The following is a 20,462-nucleotide window of genomic DNA, read 5'->3' as shown; positions in this document are numbered from 1 at the left end:
GGGGTGCTGGTATGTAGCCCAGGTTGGCCTTAAGTTCTCCATTCCCCCACCTCTGCCTCCCAATTGCTGAAGTTATAAAGCATTTTCTAAATTTTAATTTTAAACTGGGGTCTAGCATCTCAGGAAATTGTAGCAGTAGGTCTCGAACCCACAATCTTCTTATGTCAGTCTTCCAGAGTAACTGGGAATACAGCATGGGTCAGTGCCCTCAGCTTACTCCCAAGTATTTTTATAAAAGCACAAATATTAATAGTTTCAATGATTCTCAAATATTAATCATCAATAATCAAAATGGTTTTGTTATCATTTGTTCTAAAATACCATTCATTTTAAAAGATTAAGCTGATAGCAATTTCTGTCCTCCCCTGCTGTGCCTGGCCTTTTGGTATCTCCTGAAAAAAAAGTAAACCAGTAGGGGGCATGGTTGCGCATGAGCAAACCCCCTGACCCTGTAGGGGGCGTGGTCGCGCATGTGCAGACTTCCTAATCCAGCAGGGGCGTGGTCGCACCTGTGCAGGCTTCCTCAGCAGTCCTGGGCTTTTCGGCCTGTCCTCAGAGCGTGGTGGCGCCATTTTGGAAAGCGGTGGCCGTTATGCTCTGCTTTTCTTTCACCCCTAACAAAAATGTTTTGACTTTTTTCTAGGAAAAAGAAATTGGGCCGTTCTGTTCATCCTCTACTCCACTGGCTCCTGGCTCCTCTGGACTTCCGGGCAGGTCTGTAAAGGGGCAGGCCGGGCGAAGCCCTTGAGGCCGCGCCTGTCGCCTCTGGGCAGGGCTGCAGGAGCTAGTGTTCTGGTCAGTGGACCTGTCCCCTCAGAGGCTCCTCTGCCATTTAGTCAGTGGCACTGCCAGGCCACTGCCACCCCCCCCCCCCCCCCCCCCCCCCCCCGCTCCATAGTAAGAGATCGGCCAGTGGTGCTGCGGGTCGCTAGGCAGTGACAAGTGTTCCCTCTTTGGCCTTTCTGTCCGTGGCACCACCAAGCCCAAAGCCTTCTTGCTTCATTTCCAGTAAATGAAAGATGCAGGCTGTCAGTAGCAGCAGCGAAGATGGGGAAGGTGGTAGGAGAGCCTCAAGGGCAGGCAAAGCTAAGCTTAGTGTAAGAGATCTGATGTCTGATGATTTTAAAAAGGCATGGTTATCACTGAAAGACATCCATGATAAAGAGCTTCACCGTTTACAGATGAAATTGGGCAGTATGAGGAAAGCCAGGTTGACAGAGGGAAGGCGGCATGGCCCTGTAGCAAAGAATAAACGAGTGGCAGAGACACAGAATGTCCCTGATTCAGAATTGTGTGAGCGCTGTTTAATAAATGAAACATACAGCAATATGCTACAGCAAGAATTTAGTAACGTGCACCAAAAAAGTCTAGTGCAGATTGCTGAGCTCACTGTAGAAAATAACAAATTAAAAGAAGAAAATAGAAAGCTTTCTGATAAAGTCAAAGCAAAGCGGCCACGTATTCCTCTGTGTTTTTTGGATAGTGATGATGATGATTTCATGCCTGGTATTGAGTTTGAGAAGAGGCAGGTTTATACCGTAAAGGATCCTTCCTATCCAGTACAGTTGCCTGCTAGACAGGTTATGGAACCACGTAGGGAACAGACAGGATCTTTATCTATTCTGGACATAGAACCAAGTCCAGATGATCATCTCGTTCTACTCAGCAGTCAGGGAGCAACCATCCAGGTGCCAGAGACCCCTCTTGTGGACTCTGCCTCTGTTAAGGATAATCTTGCTAAAGAGGCCAATGTCTTACCCTCATGTATAGCTTATTCTTTACCAACTATATTGGAAACCCCAAAGAAAGATACCGTGATTAGTATCTCAAGCCAAAAGTCCTCCACACAAAAACAGGGAAAAGATAACCTTATTTGGAGTGTTTCCAGCATTTCCCCTGGAGAACCTATAATAATATCTGAAACCTCAGAGGAAAACATGCCTTGTAATTTTAGCAAGGTTTTGCCACCTTTGACAAAGAAAAATGAATTAAATAGTACTCGGTTTCCTGTGAACTATATATAGTTCCAAATATATTCGCAAAAGAAATCAGCACTCCATGGGTTCAGTTACAAAAATGACAATTCAGTGAAATCTAGTAGTGCTCCCTTACCTTCCAAGGAAAATGAGAATGCTAGTCAGTCTAAAAATGTAAAAACTTGTGAAAAGAAGCCTAAAAGTAATTCTGAGGGAGTTCCTACGGTGTCTGTGTTGAAAAGAAGAATCACCAAATAGAATGGAAGAAGTCGCAGCTTTTTCTTATAAGGAAAATATGTTTTTTTTTTCCAATAAGATAGTGTTGCTGTAAATTGAGACTGTGGAACTAATAAAGAATAACACGGTAACTTGAAACTCTTCGACAAATGCCCTTTAGGACCCTAATATAGTGAATTGCGGTTAGTAAAATATAGAGGACAGAGAAGGAAACACTTCAGAACACCCCTGCCCCCCAAACAACAATGTGTACAAGTAGAACAGAAGTTTACATTAAATTTACTAAGGTCATAACAAAATTTTCATTCCAAGAACTAACAATACAGTATTTCTTTTAATATTATAAAAACTATTATAAATTGTGATGGAATGTTTTAGAATATTCATGGCTCTAACTAAGAAACCCCGTAAACAACACAGTTTCCATATTCTCCCATTTTTATCTTTGTGGGAAGGTAAAAAGCATGAATTGTGGTTGTTATTAGGTAATCTATTATTTCCTGAAATGAACCTTTGGTTTTAAAAATTATTTTACTTCTTTTCCAAAACATGGAGGCCCATCAGAGAGCTTCAATCTAATTTTGACAGTTTACTCCTAAGTTGTATATTCCTGAAACCAGTAGATTGCAGAATCATTTGTATTGTTTTTCGGTATGCAGTGGTAGAGTCCCAGCTCTTAGGAAGCTGATTAGCCTGTGCTTCATAGTGATTTCCAGGCCAAGCTAGGCTAAATAATGTGTTTCCATCTCAAAAAGGAAAAAAGCTATTTTTTGAGTTGTATTAATATATTTTCACAGCTTTTATTCATATGTGGCTAAAGGTTTTAATATTTCTACAGTTAATTGGCTATCAACTTATCTGTTAATCTGTATTATTTGCATTATTATATTGAATAATTTTATATTAATTGTAGTATTATTTGTATAATTTGTATTAACTATATTATTTATATTACTTTGTACTATCACATAAAAGCAAGTAATGCTTACTAAAATTTGATAAAAATATTCTGAGGGTAGAGCTCATGTGCCGAGCTCTAGATCTCATCCCAGCACCAGAAAAAAAATTAAAACGAAAAATAGTTGACCATGCTAGCATGTGTCTCTAGTACCAACATCTGGAAGATAGACACGAAGACCATCCTTGACTATGAAAAAACTATCGAATTTGTTATCCATATCTGACTAATCTGTTTTAATGTTTATTTGTCACAAAAATAAAGTATGTAATAGTTAACAAAATGGATAAAATAGGCTGGAGGTATATAGCTCATGTCCTAGACCCTGGGTTCATAACTCCAGTAACAAAAAAAAGTTAAAAAATATGGCCAAGAATCTACGCAGAGCCGGGCGGTGGTGGTGCACGCCTTTAATCCCAGCACTCAGGAGGCAGAGGCAGGTGGATCTCTGTAAGTTCAAGGCCAGCCTGGTCTACAAGAGCTAGTTCCAGGACAGGAACCAAAAGCTACAGAGAAACCCTGTCTCGAAAAATCCAAAAAAAAAAATATATATGGCCAACGTATTTATCATGGCAGGAAATCACTTGCATACGAATGTACAAGACCCTGGGTTTGCCATCTGACACCAGGGAGATAAATGGAACAGCCAAGTGTGATGGGAAAAAAAGTGAAACAGCCAAGTGTGGTGTGTACCCTTGTAATTCTAGCACTCAAGAGCCTAAAGCAAGAGGATCAGGAGACGCCATCTTTGAATAAATAGTGAGACACTGTCTCCAAAAATTACATAAATTGGGGCTGGAAAGATGACTCAGCAGGTGAGAGTACTCTTTGCTCTTGCAGAGGACCTGTGTTCAATTCCCAGCACTCACATAGTGGCTTATAGCCATCTGTGACTCCAGTTCCATGGGAACTCATGCTCTCTTTTGACCTCTGCAGGCACCAGGCATACATATGGTACCCATACCCACACACACACACAAAAAAAAAAATAAGCAGGGCATGGTGGCGCATGCTTTTAATCCCAGCACTTGAGAGACAGAGGATAGCCTGGTCTACATGGCAAGTTTGAGGTCACTTAGGGTTACAAAATGAGACTGTTTCAAAAAAACAAAAATAAATAAGCAAAAAAAATTAAAAATAAAAATATAAGAAATTTTAATTACAAAATAGTTAATATGATTATGATGATTAGCACCCAGGTATCTTTTGAATTTATTTTAAATTTACTTACTGATTTTTGAAGTGCTGACACATTTTTTTTCTTTTTTATAGTGCTAGGAATTGAACCCAGGGTCTCAAATATGCTAGCCATGTGTTCTACCATTGAGCCCTCCTCTAGTTTATATTTACTTTGCTAATTGTACATATTTTTGAGGAACATGTAACCTGTGAACACTGTATAATGACCACGTAACGTGGATTTTATGTTCTTTAGACTTGCACATTATTTGAGCAAAATATTGAGAAATGGAAGAAGAGGGTGGGAATTGTATAATAGTTGTGGCATTTGAGAGAAAGGTAATTTTATTTTAACTTCTGAGGACATGTAGTTAATCTCTTGTTTATAGATAATCATATAGTATAAAAGAGAAGCTAGTAATGTTAGCAGATAATACCATTCTTTTCCAAGAAGAAAAGCAGTCTGACAGCCTGACTCCAGCTAACACCAGTGATGCTGCGGAGACAGTGACTCCAGACAATACCAGTAATGTTGCAGAGACAGTGACTCCAGACCATGCCAGCGTTGCTGTGGAGACAATGACTGACTCTAGACAATGCCAATGATGCTGTGGAGACAGTGACTCCAGACAATGCCAGCATTGCTGCAGAAACAATGACTGACTCCAGACAATGGTGGCATCCTCTACCTTCAGAAAACCCTGTTTTTTGTTTCTGTTTTTATGTTTTTCAAATAAAAGCTAAAATGTTAATTTTGTATTGTGATTATTTCCTTCCTGGTATATTAACTATTTAACATATTTTATGCTTTGTATAAAAATCCTTTAAAATTGTTGCATAATTTTTATAAATTAATCAATAGTTATATTTTTAAATTATATCAAAGACTCAAATCCACAGGAACTTATTTTATTGTTCATCTTAAAGGATATTTTATGACTTAAATCTTTAAAGATCTGTTTCTAACATGCATGTTCTTGATTTACAGGCCTGACCCTACAAGGGGGGAGTGTCTAGTAGAATTCCTGTTGAATATGCTCATTTCTCACCTTCAGAAATCATCTTTACAATATATAAGTAGCACATCAAGAGGTTTCTGATTTCATACTGATCCAGACGATTATACTGGGATACACTACTCCTTGAAGAACTCTGTCGGGTCTGTAAGATAAAAGAGAGGAGATTTAGGGAACAATATCACAATTTACACGACCTTAAATTCAATTATTTTTTTAAACTATTTTTCCTATTTGGGAAAACTATAAATACAAATTTTATGGTATATTTGACAGATAAATGGGCTGAGTCTTCATTGCTACAGTACCTAGTAATATCACTGGAAATGACTTTGGGGTCTTCATAAAACATAGCTATTAATTATGTATTTATGTTTACTCCCATATGCTTGTGTTGTAATAGCAAAAATTTAAAGTACTCACATAAAACTTTCAGAAAGAATAGTTTTTATGTGGCGGAGGGTTTAAGGTATTTGAAAGCTCAGAAGTAGATCACTTGCCTATCATATACAACTTCCTGGGGAACCATTGCGGCCTCAAAATTACACTTTTAAATTTGAATCCCTACTTAGAATGTATTAATAATACCCAATCCCCAACCATCAAATTATCTATTTTAAATGGACAAATTATACAATAATTAAAATAAGGAGGGCCAGGTAATATTTCCAAATTATATCAAAGTAGTGATGTTCCTATTACTTAATGAGGTCTTCTTAATACCAAATCATGGCAAGATGTCATTTATTTGAGGTTCTTTATAAATAGAATAACAACAATGCAAAGCCGTAGCTCAGCTCAGAGTACTGAGTAGCTACTCTGAGCTGAGCTAACAGGGTACATAGAATTAAGGTAGGACTTACTAAGAACTTTGAATTGGAGTGAAACAAACCTCAGTTCTAATTACTTGTCAGTCATATCACTTCCAGTAAGATATTTAATTGTTCTGACCTTATCTGTGACAGTATCATCAAAATTCACAATAGCATGAGATGGGAGCCTTTGGGAATAAATGCCTCTACCCAAAGTCACAAAGATGTATAGTCCAGTGGTTAAGGGGTGCTTCCCAACCAGCAGAAACGACATCACCTGAGAACTTGGAATACAAGTTAGCAGGCCCTGTTTCAGACCTACTGAACCTTTCTATGGTGAGGCGCAGCCATTCATTATTCGTTTTCCCTCAGGTGACTCTGATGCACACCGAACATGCCACAGAATAGGAAAATTGCTGATCTCTAAACATGGGGTCAGGTGTGACTGGCTTACATCAAAATCCCAGTTTCACTTTAAAACAGGAATGGGAGTTTAATTATTAAAAAAAAATATTTTACAGATCCTTCTAAGTAATATATGATTTTACATAGTGTCACAGAAGTTTACTGTCTAAAATGTATTTGGGCCTCAAGGCAGACACATTTTACATACTAATCTTAGGCTTACAACAATATGATGTAAGAGTTAGAGGTCTCTAAGACCTTAAGTAATGCTGGAACTCTGAAACTATCAACCCAAAGACCTAAAGTTTCTCTCAAGTTAAATATTATTTTCATTTTGGGAACTTATTCCCCATGCTGGGTTGCCTTGCCCAGCCTTGATACAGGGGAAGGAACTTGGTCCTGTCTCAGCTTGGTGTGCCATGCTTTGTGCCCATGGGAGATCTGCCCCGTCTGAACAGAGATGGAGAGGTGGATGGGGAGGAGTAGATGGGAGGTGGGGGGATGGAATGAGAGTAGGTAGGGGAAACTAGTCGATATGTAAAATAAATGAAATTTTTTAATTAATAAATGTTATTTTCTAAAAGGCAAGATTGAATCAGCCCTACGCTGATATGTTGTGATTAAAATGCAAGGCAGCTGAGAAATTTTCAACCCTCTAGGTTACAGTAAAGAGTTAGACAGCTTGAGAATAATTGCTTTACTCCCTATTGGTAAACTGGGCATTGTGGTATTTGCCTGTCATTGTAATTACTCAAGAGGATTTGACAGGAAGATTGCTTGAGATCAGAAATTTGAGATCAGCCTGAGCAACATAATAATACCCCAGTTGAAAAGCAGGAAATTGGTGGTGGAAGCAGAAGACTGTGAGTTCAAGACTAGCCTGGGTGACATAAGGATCTTGAGGCAGGGATAGGAAGGTACTACTAAATAGTCAAGAATTGTGGGATGCATTTTACAGATCCAAAATAGACTATAACAGACCAGATAGCTGCATGCTTATTTTGAAAGATTTTAGTATAGTCACGAGGTTATCCTATAGATTTCGGTTCTTACATTTTCACCAGTGTTGCTAGGATCTGGGAATCCTGTTACTCCTTCCGGGATGAGGGAACCTCTTGAATCCTCCCTCTTAATTCCATGACCATTTTGAAAAGATCCATAGGCTGGAAAAAAGTTCAAGTTCTTGTTAGCAACAGGAAGAACCATCAAGATAATTTTAAAACTAAGTGCTACATTATTTTAAGTAAATATGTGGTAAAGCAAATAGATCCTGGTCCTCTACTGTGAAATTCATATATCAAAACACCACAAGAAAACAAGTAAAGGTGAAGTGATTTTCCCCTCTCAAAACAATTTGCTATGCAATTCAGTTCCTTGGAAGTCATATAATAAATCCAGGTAATTCACAAGACAGCTTATCTGCACTATAGGTAAACAAACACAAACCTAGAAAAGGAAGTATCTTACCCAATATTGATGAAAGTTAAGAGGAAAGGAAACCACTGTTTTTGTTTTGTTTTGTTTGTTTTTATCTCCTAGTTTTCCACTACACTTAGCCTTTTTGATCATGCTCAGACAAACTAGAAAATGTGGCTACCTGTGTGAGTCATATTTTAACTAAACTTCAGGAAAGATCAGGCTATGGATAGTTTTATCATGAAATCTTTCAAAAAGAGCGGAGGTACATTTCTAAATCCTCATGTTATGCATAATCTTTAAAGAGATTAATTACCTGTGTCTTTGTCAGTGGTCAGGCTCCCTCTGCTTGTCGGTGAAACAAAGCCACATGGAAACTCATCCCTGGACACCTGTAACAGAATGTGACGCCTGAGTCATTTAACCAGTTTTTAAACTGGGGCAAGACATCTGAATTAGACTGCACCCTGCTTTTAAACACGACTCACTGGGAAATTACACAGGTGCTCTTAGTATTTAAGTGGCATGTTTAAAAAAATGGCTGCTAGCCTACTGTAGTAATCACAACCGCTGACCAAGTGATATAATCAGATGGCTGCAATTGGTATAATCTAAACATTGTTCAGTTCTGTTCCTTGGAACCAGGGACAGTGCTAGAAGTTGAAGTGCAATGAAGTCTCTAAGTGAACATGAGCTGCAAAAGAACAGAGAGTGAAACCTTTCCAAATAGCACTGTCGAATGTGTGCAGTGAACACGACTGCTGTGTGAAGAAAGACCAATGGGACAGCCAGTGACATTACATCCACACTCTGCTCATTAACCCCATCAAGTGCCACAAGCAAGAGAGCTAGCTACCACTCAAGCTGAAAAGTGGCTTTTCCATCCGGTGATGGTGGTGTGTGCCAGTAAGCCTAGCATTCAGGACACTGAATCAGGTGAATTGTTCCAAGTTCCAAGTCAGCCTAGATTACAGTCACAGTGAGACCCTGTCTCAGAAAACAAACAAATGGGACTGGAGAGATGGCTCAGCAATTATGAGTGCCTAATTGCTCTTGACCAGAATTCAGTTCCCAGCACCCATGGTGACTACCCATAACTCCAGTTCCAGGGCATCTGACATTTTTCTGGTCTCTATAGGCACCTGTCCTCATGTACAAATCCACACTCTGACATATGCATAAACATACTATTTAAGAATGAAAATAAAATGTGCCCTTAACTGATCTTTAAAAAGCTCTTTCTCAGGAACTTAGGAGTGTTTTTCAAAATTATCAGGGACATTTTACAGGGAAAAATTTTCCAGATTATATTATAAAGCAGAGTTTAAGCTGTCATGCAACTATATGAAGTGATGATGCAAAGTCTGCAGATGATCTAGGACCATTCAGAATATGAAGAGGGATAGGAGTTAACGCTTATACTGGGCCAACAAATACAAAGCATACAATTTGGGCACCATTTTTTTGAGGGCATGTCTTACTGTGTAGTCCAGGCTTGCCTCAAATTTGCATCATCTTGCCCCAGTCTTTCAAGTGCTGGCATCTGGCCTGGCACCATTGATTTAGGAGAGCCACTGGCAAATGGGAGAGTATCCAAAAGCATTAACCAAGAAAACAAATGGTTTGTAACAAGAAATGACAAAATAATGATATGTTGGCCTGGAGAAAAAGTTAGAAGGCATATGTGGAAGGGAGAAGCTGTGAAGGTGGAAACTAATGGTTTATAGGTCTCCAGAGGGCAGAACTAGGAACTATGAACAGAAACCCTTCCAGGTCTAAGGTCGAGGAAGAACAGTTTAACTATTGCAAGGGCAAAGGTTGTCAGGACAAACAGAAACCTAGTTAGTCACCTTTAAGTGCCTGAAATAAGTCTCAGGCACTAAGGGGAAGAGAAAGCTAGCCCCATTGTAATAAACTAAAAGAGACTTAGCAAGAAATACTAACCAGAGACTACCAAGGATAAGGAGAAGCAAAGGGACTCGACCCCAGAGTCTGATATCAGCTCTGCAAGTGAAGATGCTTTCATCTTGTTCTCCAGAAAAATGAAAACACTGAAGTGTATTAATTAGCAGCAAATTTTAAGGAACAAACTAGAAACAAGGCATTTGTGGTATTCTTTTGGACCTTGTTATTCAAAATGTAGCCTTTGGACTAGACAGAGGCAGCCAAATCTCTTTAGACACAGGGACTCTCTCAGCCTAGGCCTACTGAATTAAGATCTGTGTTCTAGCACATCCCCACCTTATCATTTGAGAAGCACTGCTCTAGGAAAAGCAGGAGAAATGTAGAAGTATACTGAAAAGTCCATGCTCACAGTTGAGATCCTATAGCAGATGGCCTCAATCCCAAATGCATTAGGTAAAACAAGATGTAACTCAGAACAGAAAGACATTAACACTTACAGAATTAGGCATGGCTGCACAGGAATACAAAGTATCTCGGCCTGCCAGTCGCTGTATATTTTCCAAGAGCAGTCCAACAAATGGGAGGTACAACTGTGCTATTTTGGCTTGCTGATTCTGAAAAATAGTCAAACTTCATGGGTAAATAATATGTATATGATTCACATGAATGGAATTGGCCCCATCTGTCAGATTAAAAGAGTAAAGGTCAGCTAATAGCTTCAAAATTTAGAGGCATGGATCTTATAACTAATTGTCCATGAACTTGGTTGCTGTTTGAACTTATTCATAATATGGAGTCCAGTGAGAGCTTTCAAACATAAAGGAAAAGGTTCTTTGCAATATCAGTATTCTTTTTTTTTTTTTGATTTTCAAGACAGGGTTTCTCTGTAGCTTTTTTTTGGTTCCTGTCCTGGAACTAGCTCTTCTAGACCAGGCTGGCCTCGAACTCACAGAGATCCACCTGCCTCTGCCTCCCGAGTGCTGAGATTAAACGCGTGCACCACCACCGCCCGGCTGCTATTTATAATTTGAAAAGATATCACAACCTACAGTAAAATAATTTATATCACAAAACGAAAGAGTCAATTTACTTTTAGATAGAACCACGAAAAGAAAGGCAATATTTACAAATAAAAAAATCTTGGTAACTAAAAAAACACAACAGATGAGAAAATTGTAGAAACAATTCTACCTACAAATCAGCTTTTCAAATTAATTATAGTAACAATTTATATTCAAATTTACATTTGAATGTTAAAAAGTAAAGGATGTATTATCAAACATGAAATATTATATTTCTTTGAGTCACTCAATACCAAATAAATAACTTAGGGTTAATTAAACTCAGTCTGTAGTTTAATTTTCCATGCCCTTAAATTGCAATATTAATGACATTTAAAGACATATTTAAAGTAGTAACAGACAGCAACCAGTGCTATGGTCGATGTTAAATGTATGTAAGATTTACAGCCACATCCATGGCTACTGACAGTAAAATACTATCATAACAAATCTTTTTAGTATAAAGAAAAAATCATATTATATATTTTATACATGATAACTTAATGTCTTATTAAACACATCAATATCACATTTATTTAGAGACATTACAGTATTTGACAATATATTCATGATACAACTCTGTATGATGATTTTTAGGTATGTGTGTGTATGTTCACGTGAGCGTAGGTGCCCTTGGAGGCTAGAAGTGTGTGATCTCCCCGTAACTGAAGTTACAGGTGGTGTAAGCTGCCAGATGTGGGTACTAGGAACCAACCTGCATTTCTCTGCAAGAGCGGCAAACATTCTTAACTCCTGACCTATCTCTCTAGTCTCTGTATGACTTTACAAGCATCCTATTTAATTTATGGAGTAAATCATGAGAGAGTTTGACTGGTCCTAATATTTACAGTAAATATAAGAAAAATAAGCAACCCAACTCATTGTCACATAAACAGAGACCTTTATATATGTTAATTTAAAATACGGTTTGAGTGGTAGAATATATGTCACTATATGCAGAACCACGGCTTGTTCCCTACCCAGCATCAAAATATTAAAAAATGATTTGAGAAAATGTTTTTCTTCAAGTTATTGCATGGTATTTTAAAAAATGTAATGGCCTGAAATGGAAAAATACCTTATTTATACAAATACCTTTTCATTGATATTCATACCTTTTTCCTCACTGTAAACATCATCTTGAATCAAAACTCTTAGAAAAATTTACTAATGTGCTCCCAAGAACTGTATAGACATCCTCACCTTGTGCTGGTATCTAGTATCAAATGCATGTTTTATCAAAAGATTTTTTAGGACAGAGATAGCTGTATATCTGATCTCATAATTGTATTGAAGAGCAATGGAGGTTTCGCGCAGAAGTAGACCAACCAAGAAGTGATGCTTGCAATACTCATCTGATAAACTGTATTCAAGATTGGAATTTGCAGTACAATAAAATTTGTAACTTTTAATAAATATACAAAATTTGTTATTAGACAATTAAAATACTATAATTATCATTTAATTATGTGGTCATGCTGGCAAAAACTTTAATTTTATTATTAATCAATCTGAGCAATTCCTCTATAGTATAAAATGAGCATGCAAAATTTTTACTAAATAAGAACACTTCTAATTAGGGATAAATGATTGTTTTAATGATTATTTCAGTCAGCAAGATGGTCATGAAGATACATTCTCCCCTAAATTGTTTGAAGTCTTAATACTCCTACAATAGAAACTAGAATGAAATAATTCTATATTTTGCAATATTTTAACACATTTCTCATTTTGACTATAGGCTCAACTTTCTAGACTAATGCTTGATTTCCTTATCTATGTATATTTATAAAGAGAAAAAAGAAGACAAACCAGACAACCCCATCATCCCAACAGTATTATTGATTGTTGCAGTGATCATTACATATCAGCCTGAACATCCATAGTAGACACAATGATAATACAAAGAGCCACCACATCTCACATCAATTCATCACCACACTCACATCAATTCTTCATCACAGTCACAAATACAGACCTTCCATTTTATAAAATCACCACTGCAAACTGTATCTTTCCCTCCACTTTAGGTCGTTTTATCTCTGTTAAATCCTACACATTAATTCTATGCGGGAGACTTGCCTTATCATAACTTAGAGGAGGTTAGGATCAAATTTAGTAATTTCTATAGGAAATTATATTTTCCTTTATTTTAGATAAAGCAAAAAGCTGAAGAAAATGCCTTTCATTTCTTTTTTTTCCTTTTGGTTGATTCAGAATTAATGTAATGCAGTATATCCAGTTAGGATTTTAAATTGTTGTACATTGTCCAATTTAACTCCAAATCCTGATGCCCTGTCCAATTCTTCCCGCTAACTTCCTTGTCATTATCAAACATATGGGTGGAGCATTGAGCCACTCATGCTCAACCTAGTAATGGGGGAGTTAGATAGTGGTACTGTGGTCTTGAAATGTTTCTCCAGTTTTACTGGCTATCATTTCACCACTTCTACAACCACTAGGTCTGAGTAGAGACTTCTCTAAAGACCAAGGCATATGATTCTCCTGCACTGTCATGCTCTTTTGTGAATTCCAATCGTGTTCTAGATTCAAGGATAGCATTGAATAACCAAGGTGGACTTATCTGGGTAGAGTTTGCAAATGACAATTGATTTTATGCTTCAGTGACTTGAATAAGTCCAATTTGGTGTTTTCAACCACACCTTCAAGACTGTGGCCAACAAGGTGACAGAGAAAGCAGAAGGCAGAGAGAGGTGAAAAACACTTAAAACAGCTACTCAGCTCATCCCCTGTCTCCAAGCTGCTTTGCAGCAGAGGAAGCTGCTTTCTACGGGCAGACATTTGAAAACTCACTCCAGACAACACTGAAGCTTATTTTGAGACTAACAAGCTTTTACGATTTTTGGGTACAAGAAATTAAAGGCTCACTTTGGCTAGGGAGGATTTGAAAAACAAACAAAGCCCCCATTCATCTTGGCCATTCATCAAATCAATTGTGTTTAAACACAGCATACTACTTTAGAGTGAACCGAGTTAAACCTACCTACTGAAGTCAAACGGTCCACCGCAAATGAAAAAAAATCTAATTAATATATGAAAAGAAAAGGGACAAATAAAAAACATAATAACATAAGAATAGTGCTACACAACAAAGAAGCATTCAATAAAACTAGCAATGGAGATTAAAACTGAGGCATTTCATAAATTTAGTACATGCGAGTTATCATTTTACTTTTTATATTTATTTTTGATGCTTTTGGCCGAAATGCATTCACATACTTTTTTTACTTAGTCTTAAATAAAATTCAATATACTATTATTATAAAGAGAAATTTTACTAGTGTCTGACATTTGTGTTTTAGCAACAATGTATGTAACATCCAATTTTTTCATAGTTACAATGAAGGAAATGCAGAATGCCATCAATGAAGCTATCCTCAGATAGTAGCAATTCTAATTACCGTCAAGTTATCTGGTTTCATCAGAAAACAATATGCTACACTAGTACTATCACAGAAGAAAAAACAATCCCAAATAATGGAAAATACAAATACATACCTTGAACTCTCTGTAGCTTTGGTTTTGCAAATGCCATTGGCAAGTTCAGAGGAATGTAATGTTCATGATTGCAGATTGTTTGGAGAAATTCAAACTTGTATTCAGCAAGAACCTATATGGTAAATTATATATCATGTCATTTTATAGGCATTTATTTTTTTGATGAATAAAAAAAAGATCCTTAATTCCCCAATGTGTTTGTCTTCCAAAGTATACAGGCAGGTACAATCTGTCCAGGAAAGCGTTAACATAGCCAGCCCAAGAGTGGCAGATTTGAAAAGGCCTGTTGCAACACTGATGTTGGCTGGCATCTGAGAAAAGGGATTTTGAAATTTTCCCTATGAGATAAGGGTGTATTCTTGGTGCCAGTCTGCCAGGCCCTTTTACAAACAATGTGGTTTATGGTGAACACCTGTTTTGTTTTCCTTTCTGCTAGTCTAGAATTCTTGTGTGCTTCAATACAAAAACAGCTCCCCGGTAAGAACTGTGGGAAGTGAGTGTACCCCAGCATATATGAGCATTCATGGCATACGCACAGCATGTCAAAAGACCTCAGGGATGCAGACCCATAGGATAAGCAGAGGCTTTCCTGGGCCAGGCTGGGGGAATGGCAAGACCTTTCCCTGGTCATAGTACAGAGGTGTGTGCAGAAGTATCAACGACAGATTCATATTCCCCTACAGATACAATCTGTATGATTGACCCCTGAGATTGGCCCCCTTCAGTGACCACCCCACTTCCTCCATCAGTTGTATACAATAACCTGCCTCCCCATTCAGCTGTATATAATAATATACTGAGCTTCCGGACTTCTGGTGTGTTTCTATCACAGTGCATGGCTCACCCAATCCCATGTTTTCTGTAGGTGTGTCTGTGGTTTCTTCATTCCCCATCAGCACAGTTGGGTCAGTCTCAAAGAACCCTAAACTCTAAAGAGACGTGTCGTAGTCTTCTAATTGCATTCTCGCCCCTATGGGAAGTATGCCTTCGCAAGAGGGGGAGAGTATGGGAGGCTTCATGGGATCATCACACACTCCACTTGATGCCTTTGCCTTTCCTGACCCTGCTGAGTAGCCATATATATCACCGCAATGAGCGTTCATCAGAGTTACAACTATATGTGGAATCCTGTTAGTAAACTGTTGAACCTGTGGGTGATGTTGGGGACCCCCCAACAATGTCCAACAGTAGTCCTTGCATTTGACAACACTCGAAGTACACAAAAGAGCAGTTCTGAATCTTCCAGAAGAGAGTATAACTGTCATCTTTGACCTCAAGCTCTAATGTACTTAGAACTTACCTTAGGATCTTTGGGGCTAAATCCCGATATATAGTCATTTATCAAATTAAACACAAATCCTCTATCCATGAGCGTCAAGCAGCGCTATTTAAAAAAAAAAAGGAGGGAAGGTTAGATTTGCCATTTTACATGTCTCTTATGATGACTTTAAACAATTTTGAAATTTCATGTACACAGAGGGGATGTCATTTTTACAGACAATATGAGAACAGCTGTCAGAGTTTTGGTTGACCTTAAAGAAAAAGAGTAAAGTAAATTATCAATGGACTCAAGACTTAAGGTCCTCAACTTCATAATTTTCAAAATAAGATATGTAAATAAATACATACCCCATCTATGATAATAACAAAAAGTAAAAATTATCATCCTTTGTAAATATGGGGATTTCTGACATCTCTCAAACAAAAGAACCTCACTGAGCAAAGCTAACAATTTTTATGCATATGCATTAGTGACATGTACCCTGTGTTGACAACAGCCAACAGGTACCTTTATTTCAAAAGTTGAACCTTTTGGGCAGGAGAAACTGCTCAGTGGGTAAGAGCGCTTGCAGCACAAGTATGAGGACTTGAGTTAGAATCCAAGCACCTACATAAAAAGCTAGGCATGGGCATCCCTGTAACCCTAGCGCCCAGTGCCACGGTGGGTGCAGGAGACAGGAAGCTAGTTAGAGCTTGAGACGGTCCTCCTAGTTAGCTCCAGGTTCACTGAGAGATATTGTCGCAAAGGAACAGAGGAACAGGGCAGTAACTGATAGATGTGCTGCTTCAACTTCAGTGCCTGCACCTGCACATGTATAGCGTGCGCACACACACACAAACACACACACACACACACACACACACACACACACACACGTACATACGTACGTCAGAGAAAGTCATGAACCCAAAAGTCAACTGGACCAGAAAAGTGATTTAAATATCTTTAAACGTCAGGGATATGATGAAGGTTGGTGGGGCCTGACTGGGGCGACAGCGATTGCCCCACCTAACAGCAGTCCGTTTAAAATTTGTTGTGTTTTTTAAACGTCTGTGAAATTAGCATGAGCTGGCTTCTGGCTCAGTCAGCCTCTTATTTAACTTCAGTGGGAGGGCGAGCACACCTGACTGAGCTGATCCATCAGTCAGTCCAAAGAGTTATTTCAACAGCTTTGCAAAGACCTAGCTGGAAGCTGCGGATACAGCTAAGCACTATAGCGTTTGCCCAGCATGCAGAGAGCTTATGTTTAATCCTTAGCGATGAAAAAAAAATAACCTAAAGCATCCACCTTTTTCAGGAAAAAAAAAGGAAAACTTGTTCCTTTGGCTTTCCAGACCCTATCAGTGAAGAGGAGATTCTTAACATATTTTGACTGCCTTCAACTTACCTTTAGGAAGCTGGCCAAGCTATAATTCACATTTCGGGACTCATCAGGAATCTCTGCATAGCGAATGGTCACATGGGGAATTATTGCAAGAAGCAGGGAATGTAAGATGTGGTGATATGCTTCAGGAAATCTCTGGCCCCTGGGAAGCTTAAATACAAATAGAAAAAGAGAGTTTGAAAAGGTCAGACTAAATCAACTGCCATTTTACTTTCAAGCATGCACCATCATGGAAGCGGCTTTAAACGGAAGTACAATTTTTCTCTCAACTAAAAATGACTTCACTAATTGTTGAAAGTATACTTTATTCTTGACCCTAAAGTTATAGGAACTATTTGATTCTCTAATAATAGAAGTGCCTGAAATTATCATTAAGTATAGTATGGGTAGATATAGCCCAACCGTGGATGTAGGCACATCTCCGCTTTTATTTTATTTTCTGGGACACACTTTAAGTGTGTTGTCATGGTTTCAGTCAACTTACTCTATGAAAGTTCTATGTGATGACTTTTTATTTTATTTTGCATGCCTAGCCATTTCGAATGCCTGACCATTATGATTTCTGTAACTAAGAAACTTCTATGTACACGTTGGGTATTTCTAATTGAAACATCTCAAATCTGAAGTGCTCTCAAGCCTGAAATGTTTTGAGACTTGACTCAACACTACGAATGGAAAATTCCACACCTGATGTTGTGTGTCTGGCTGAAGTCAAAACACAAATGCAAATATAAAATAGCGCATAAAATTATCCTCAGGCTATGTGTATAAAGTATCCATGACACATGTATGAGTCTCATGTTTAGACATGTGTCCTGTACCAAAGATGCCTATCTCATTATGTATATGCAAATATTCCAAAATTTGAAAATGTCTGAAGTCTGAAACCCTTCTGGTTCTAAGCATTTCAGATCAAGAGTTCTCAACATGAATCTTTAAACCAAAATGGAAAAACTAGAGGAGCCTGTGAGACTGCATTTCATACACAGAACCCACATGTAATGAAAGAGAGAACCAGCTCTACGAAGTTGACCTCTGACCTCCACACATGCACTGCAGCTCACATGGGGTCCCACCCACACATGATACACACATAACAACAACAAAGAAGGAGAAGAAGGCAGGGGGAGGAGAAGGAGAGGGAAGAAGAAAGAGGAGGAGGAGGAAGAAGGAGCGGGAGGAAAAGAAGATAAAGATGATGATGATTAAAATAAGTAACATGGACATACCATGTTACTATGCTTTGGAAATATATCTAATTGCCTAAAATTCTTTTGAAACTTTATGTGTACTGTATTTCTTTCTAATAGAAAGAGTGTGTCTGATTTGCGACTTTTTCTAGTTGAATCTTTTCATCAAACTTTTATTTTCTTTAAATATTTTATTGTACTTATGCATACATTTCGGGGGGAAGGGGGTGCCTGCCAAGGCCAAAGGAAGTATCTTATTCTCTGAAGCTGGAGTACCAGGTGGTTAGGACCTGCCCAACATGGGCTCTAGGAACTACACTTGGGTCTTCGGGAAGAGCAGCAGGCACTAAGCCATCTCTCCAGCTCCTCAACATTGACATTTTTTTTTTTTATTTTTCGAGACAGGGTTTCTCCGTAGCTTTTGGTTCCTGTCCTGGAACTAGCTCTTGTAGACCAAGCTGGCCTCGAACTCACAGAGATCCGCCTGCCTCTGCCTCCTGAGTGCTGGGATTAAAGGCCTGTGCCACCATCGCCCGGCAACATTGACATTTTTAAATCACAAAGAAATGCAAAGCGTCCATTGTTTTTAATAACCAACACTGGAGAAGTTGAGGGAAAGAATCATTTAGAATAAAAGAGAATTTGTATATTATTACTATGTGTAAAGTTATCTTTCTATTTGTTACATGTTAGCCTCATAAATATGTAAAAATTATCATTTATAAATTAAAATTAAAATAAGCCTAATGTGGTGACTCAGGTCTATAGCCCAAGCACTTGGCAGGTTGAGCACAGGTTTCGGACCAGCCTGGACTATAGGCTGTCTCAGAGATAATTAATGTTAATTAATCAAGAAGTTTTTGTTGAGCTTACTTACCTTAATTTTATTCTCTTCCAACAAGTATGTGGCCATGGATTTTGTAATTATTTCAAAGAAAAACCATGAGTACTGGAAAACAAACACACACGTCTCAACTGTTACCCAAACACTCGAAGCTTTGAAAATGTTGACAGATCAGTAGAAATCTTGTCTCTGAAGTTTGATAACACTTTCAAGTGATCTCAGTTCACTATCAAGGTCTCAGAATACTTTTTCAGACAGAAAAAACAGTACTAAAATTTCAAGGCCAACTAGCCACGTTCAGTGGGCGAATCGAAAGGTTTGCTTCGCAGGACAGGATTATTTTAACCCTGACATTGTTTTGGACAGCCGTGATTGGGCATAAAGGCAAACTACCTTTTAATTATCTTTATTACTTCTTTTAAATCCTCTATAGTTAATGTTTAAAGTTTTTATTAGCATGTGTTAATCATATATTAGATGGGTTTAATGACATTTTCATACATGTATATAATGTATTTTGATCATATTCACCCCCATTGACCTCTCGTGTCCCCCTTCTCTCTTGCCCCTCTTTCCCAAATACATCAAATAATAAATCTGACTGCTGCCTACATTTGGTTTAGATAAACATTTTGGGCTGTGGTACAGTACTGGCACAGCTTACATGATCTATATGGTTTCCTATATCATGTAATTTGAAAGCTAGCATCAAATCTCTAGCCAATACATCCCCAAAGGCCCATAATTCCTTCGCCAATTAAAGAGATAGTAAAAATAATGAGATCAATAGCTACTATTCATAGAGTGCCTACTACCTGCCATCAATACTGTCAAATATTTCAACTCAGACATGAATAGTGGCCCAGAGCTGAGACATAGGTAGCCCCAGGTGCAGAAACAGGTCCACTGTAACAGATACAAGATTCTGCCTCATCTGAAATGATCTTTTACACATTCAGTTGAGGGCAATGGGTGTATATGGAGGAGGAAGAAGGCTGCAAAGGGTACATGCGCCGTGTAATAGAATGAAGGTGTGTCCAGTACGAAAAGGATAAATGAAAATTGAAACAGAAGGTGACCAGCAAGTATGTGGTGGCTGATGTATTTTCAGTGTGTCTTCCATCCTTACCTTTAGAAGTTTGTTTATGGATAAGAAATCTGCAGACTGTTTCAATATTGCGATCATGGTAGTAGCCAGGGTTTCGTGTATCAGCTGGGCCTGAGGAGTGTTTGGTTTTTCAGGTCTGAAGCTATACTGCAAACAGAACCAAATGAACT

The 20,462-nt window shown here is 38.2% G+C and overlaps 1 protein-coding gene across 1 annotated transcript in view; it reads right to left on the bottom strand.

Annotated features, from left to right (window-relative positions):
* LOC121439847 (dedicator of cytokinesis protein 11-like) overlaps positions 1–20,462 on the bottom strand; it is a 200,977-nt gene that overhangs the window by 57,905 nt on the left and 122,610 nt on the right. The window contains 10 exon segments of the mRNA XM_041640459.1: positions 5,400–5,511; positions 7,637–7,746; positions 8,316–8,391; positions 10,402–10,518; positions 12,169–12,347; positions 14,485–14,596; positions 15,785–15,868; positions 17,154–17,300; positions 19,218–19,289; positions 20,314–20,439. Of these exon segments, the coding sequence (XP_041496393.1) occupies positions 5,400–5,511; positions 7,637–7,746; positions 8,316–8,391; positions 10,402–10,518; positions 12,169–12,347; positions 14,485–14,596; positions 15,785–15,868; positions 17,154–17,300; positions 19,218–19,289; positions 20,314–20,439 (1,135 nt within the window).

The sequence above is a fragment of the Microtus oregoni genome, unplaced genomic scaffold (genome assembly GCF_018167655.1).
Source record: "Microtus oregoni isolate MIOR12 unplaced genomic scaffold, Mior012 000063F_ref0000156, whole genome shotgun sequence".
NCBI classification, from domain to species: domain Eukaryota; kingdom Metazoa; phylum Chordata; class Mammalia; order Rodentia; family Cricetidae; genus Microtus; species Microtus oregoni.
This window is presented reverse-complemented; position numbering and strand designations above follow the sequence as displayed.